Source organism: Larimichthys crocea, chromosome XXIV, assembly GCF_000972845.2.
Source record: "Larimichthys crocea isolate SSNF chromosome XXIV, L_crocea_2.0, whole genome shotgun sequence".
Taxonomy (NCBI): domain Eukaryota; kingdom Metazoa; phylum Chordata; class Actinopteri; family Sciaenidae; genus Larimichthys; species Larimichthys crocea.
This window is the reverse complement of record NC_040034.1, coordinates 7,834,727-7,838,285: the sequence shown is the minus strand read 5'-3', so window position 1 is coordinate 7,838,285 and position 3,559 is coordinate 7,834,727. Positions and strand designations below refer to the sequence as shown.

Sequence of the window (3,559 nt, the reverse complement as noted above, 5' to 3'; positions counted from 1 at the left end):
CAGCACAGTTTTCAGCTACGCTACCATGGTTGCAAAAGGTGTTTCTAATGACCAGTTATTAGAAATTTAAAATGATTGTTGTGGAGAAATTGCTGAAGTCAAAGGTCAATGGTGAGGTCAGGAAGGAAGAAAGTGTTCAGGAGCCTCTGATGTCTTATGCTGTATTATTTATTGACACTTGGCCCAAGGAGAATTAGAGACACTCTCAAAGTTCATCAGAAGTGCCTGAGTCGGTCTCAAATTCTGCCCAACTCATCCTGGTGGATCGACTTTAAACTCCAAGATAACACCACAAATACTACACGCCCAGAATTAGTCAAAGAGAATGTTTTTACTCTTGCAGGTGTTATTATATATATAGATGTCTGTCAACGGCAAACTAACTATTATGTCTATGAAGGCAGCAATAGGTCTCTTCGACCCTGGCCACCACAGTGTTGAGATAGACTGGCACCTTCTGTTCCCAATCAAAGCCAAACAACTAACACTGATGAGGACCTCAGGGCCCACACGTGACCTCGTGTAACCTAAGGATAGAAAATTCCTTAACAAGATGAACTCTCTCTGACACTCCAAGTCAAGTCCAGTAGCCATCGAACTGGCTTGTGCAATACATAAGTGCAATATTCTCATGCATGCTGCACTTTAACAATGGTTTAACAATTTTACTGTTACTGGTTTTTATTTAACTGTTATTTATACATGTGTATATAGTGTTAAAATAGGATATCGTATAGGTGTATATTGTTAAAGTTTTGTTTTCTTGCTATGTTTGGGAGCTGCTGTAACAAAAACTATTTCCCTGCGAGGATTAATAAAGTATTTCTGATTCTGATTCTGATTCTGAACTTGGATTTGCAAACCCAACATGCAACTGGAACACAGGAGTGATCTCTGTACACCTATGCAGATATTTCAGCTGTTTCCAGCTACAGTATTTATTTACAATGTCTAAAATGTATTTCTGATCAATTTTATTTTATTTTTATGGACAAAAACAAAAACAAAAGCTCAGTGTGTGTGACACTATTGTGCATCAGATCAGGTGTGCAGGTGTCTCACCTGGACTGGAAGTGATGCTCTCCTCCAGGTCACACAGCGGCTTCAACCTGGCTGCCAGCCACCTGCACAGGTCCACATACTCCGGGGAGGACAGGCCTCCCTGTGCAGCTGCGAGCAGCGGCTTCTCCTCCAGCAGAGGGCCGCCGTACCTGAGGCCGGAGACAGAGGAGACCAAGCGGCATCAGTGAGACTAAATCATTACAGTTATTATGCGTTATAACGCGTCACAGCAGCCTGCCAGCTGTTTGTAAACACACACACACACACACACACACACACACACACTCAAACATATAACGGTGACCGTGACACGGCGCCGCGCGGACAAGTGCACGAGCTCACCCGAGCTGCTCCAGCGAGTCCAGAATGTCGCACTCCATGTCCGCGAGCTTTAACGAACGTCAACACGCGCGCACCCCGCACCCATTCATTCCTGCGGGGCGATCACGCATCCTCGCTCTTACGGATGCATAAGTGAGCCGGGGAGAAACGTGCGACTGTCAGTCTAAAGGTTCCGCTGCAATGGTTCCGCCCCGGTACTAAATAAATAAATCAATAAATAAAAGTTTTAATAATGTGGTTTCATGTATATACCTGTAAAAAAATATTTTTGTTTTGTATCTTTAAAATGAGCCTTTTATATCTACAGTGGCTTATTGAAACATTGTGTTTCTACAGTAGAAGTGGCGAGTCGGTCGTGAACGAACTGTTCAATTTGAACTAATCTTTTTTTATATATATATGATGGAGTAATGTCTCAGTGAGTGATTTGTTTATTTAATAGTCCACAGGATCCTCTTCTATTTGACCAATTTTTTTTATATATAACTGAAGTATAAGTCTTTTTGCAGAAACTCCCACAGCACGTGTTTATCTGATAGTACTGTAAAATTTAAGGGAGTGATTCCTTCAGCATTGAATTCAATGCCGTGTCTTAATGCAGCAGAGGACTTTGTCTGCTTCCTCTAGCCCCCCCTCACAAATAGATCGGTCTTTGTTACATTTACATCGGGCCACAAGAGGGCTACAGCGCTGCACTGGTGAATGAACGAAATGACTCTAAAAAGATTCATTCACTTTACCGTCCGAGAGTAAGTGATCCAAATCAGTTAAAAGACTCTAACTTCCCAACACTATACAGTAGCCTGGAACAGACAAACTAAATACTATCTCTAAAACAGGAGGGTGATGTGAGGAGCTTGCAATCACAGCACTAAATCCTTCACACAGGACCTGAGTATCAAAAGTAATATTGATAACTGTGAAGAATCATGTGATCAAATTATTGGCGTGTTAATAAATACCAAAAACTGGAAATGTTTTTTTGAAATTATGAGTGTCCAGATTTCTGATTTACAAGCTTTCAAAGCAGTTGAAGTATTATCAGTATTAGTATACTTAAAAGTTTAGTCAAAATAAGGCTTCCTAAACTCCTAAAAGTTCACATTTGGAGATTATCCTGAACATAAACATTGTTTTATGACCTCATTTCATGTTGAATGTAAAATATTCATCTGTAAAATGACTGAGTACAGTTATCGGGAACATTTGATAGATTTTTAGAAATTAGATGAAAAGGTAAATACACAAGTTAGTGTCTGAACTGTCAAAATTATTATCAGTTCAGTTGTTGCTTGTTTTTAGCTTTTATTCAAAGTTAACTAACAGTCACATGTTGCTGTGATGAAAAAGAAGAGGTCACTGATTAGAGTTGTTTTTGTTACAGGATGGAAATGGACTTTGGTCAGGCTAAGTAGCTTCTCTGTCAATAAATCATCATCTCCTTCTACATAATCACAAGTAGTGCAGTACATTCACTCAAGGACGAATTTAAGGTACTTGTACTCTACTTGAGTATTCTCATTTTATAAAACTTGCGTCGAATATTGTACTTTTTCCTCCACTACATTTGTCTGACAGCTTCAAATGACACATTTTTACACCCATCCTGTCCAGTGAAAACCATGTATTTTCAAATGTGGTTATTCTTTTTTTAAATAAACTTAAAGATGAAGTGTTCCTTTATGGGTTGAAACTTCTTAAATTAACTTTTTTTTTTTAAACCTCTTGGATTAGCTGGAAAATGCATCGTCACAAAGTCAAAAACATCCGTTTTTATAGATCTGATATATTGTTCTCGCAGGACAGCGATGGACAGCGATGCAGACATATGTATAATATATTGACAGTATACTTACACTGACAGATGGAAGGTTTCCAATGCATTTTTTTTGGCCTTTTCAAGCTTTATGTTTTGATAGACACAGCTGAAGAGTGACAGGAGTGTGGGGAGAGAGAGACGGGGAATGACATGCGGGAAAGAGCCACAGGTCCGATTCGAACCCTGGGCAAGGACTGAGCCTTCGCACATGGGGCTAAAGCTAAGCTGAGCTTAACACCGCCCCGATATTTAAATCTTCTAACCACAGTGCACTTAGTTTGTCTTCACAGCACAACATTCATTCATGTTTTGTGCCTGCACACCTTCGAGCTTCCA

General features: G+C 39.9%; 1 protein-coding gene across 1 annotated transcript in view; it reads right to left on the bottom strand.

Annotated features, from left to right (window-relative positions):
- fam98b (family with sequence similarity 98 member B) overlaps positions 1-1,560 on the bottom strand; it is a 9,808-nt gene extending 8,248 nt beyond the window's left edge. The window contains exons 1-2 of the mRNA XM_010737404.3: positions 1,405-1,560; positions 1,063-1,211 (exon numbers count right to left, since the gene is read on the bottom strand). Coding sequence (XP_010735706.3) covers positions 1,063-1,211; positions 1,405-1,442 — 187 coding nt within the window. The 5' untranslated portion in view covers positions 1,443-1,560. The remainder of the gene's footprint in view (positions 1-1,062; positions 1,212-1,404) is intronic.
- Between the last annotated feature and the right edge of the window lie 1,999 nt (positions 1,561-3,559).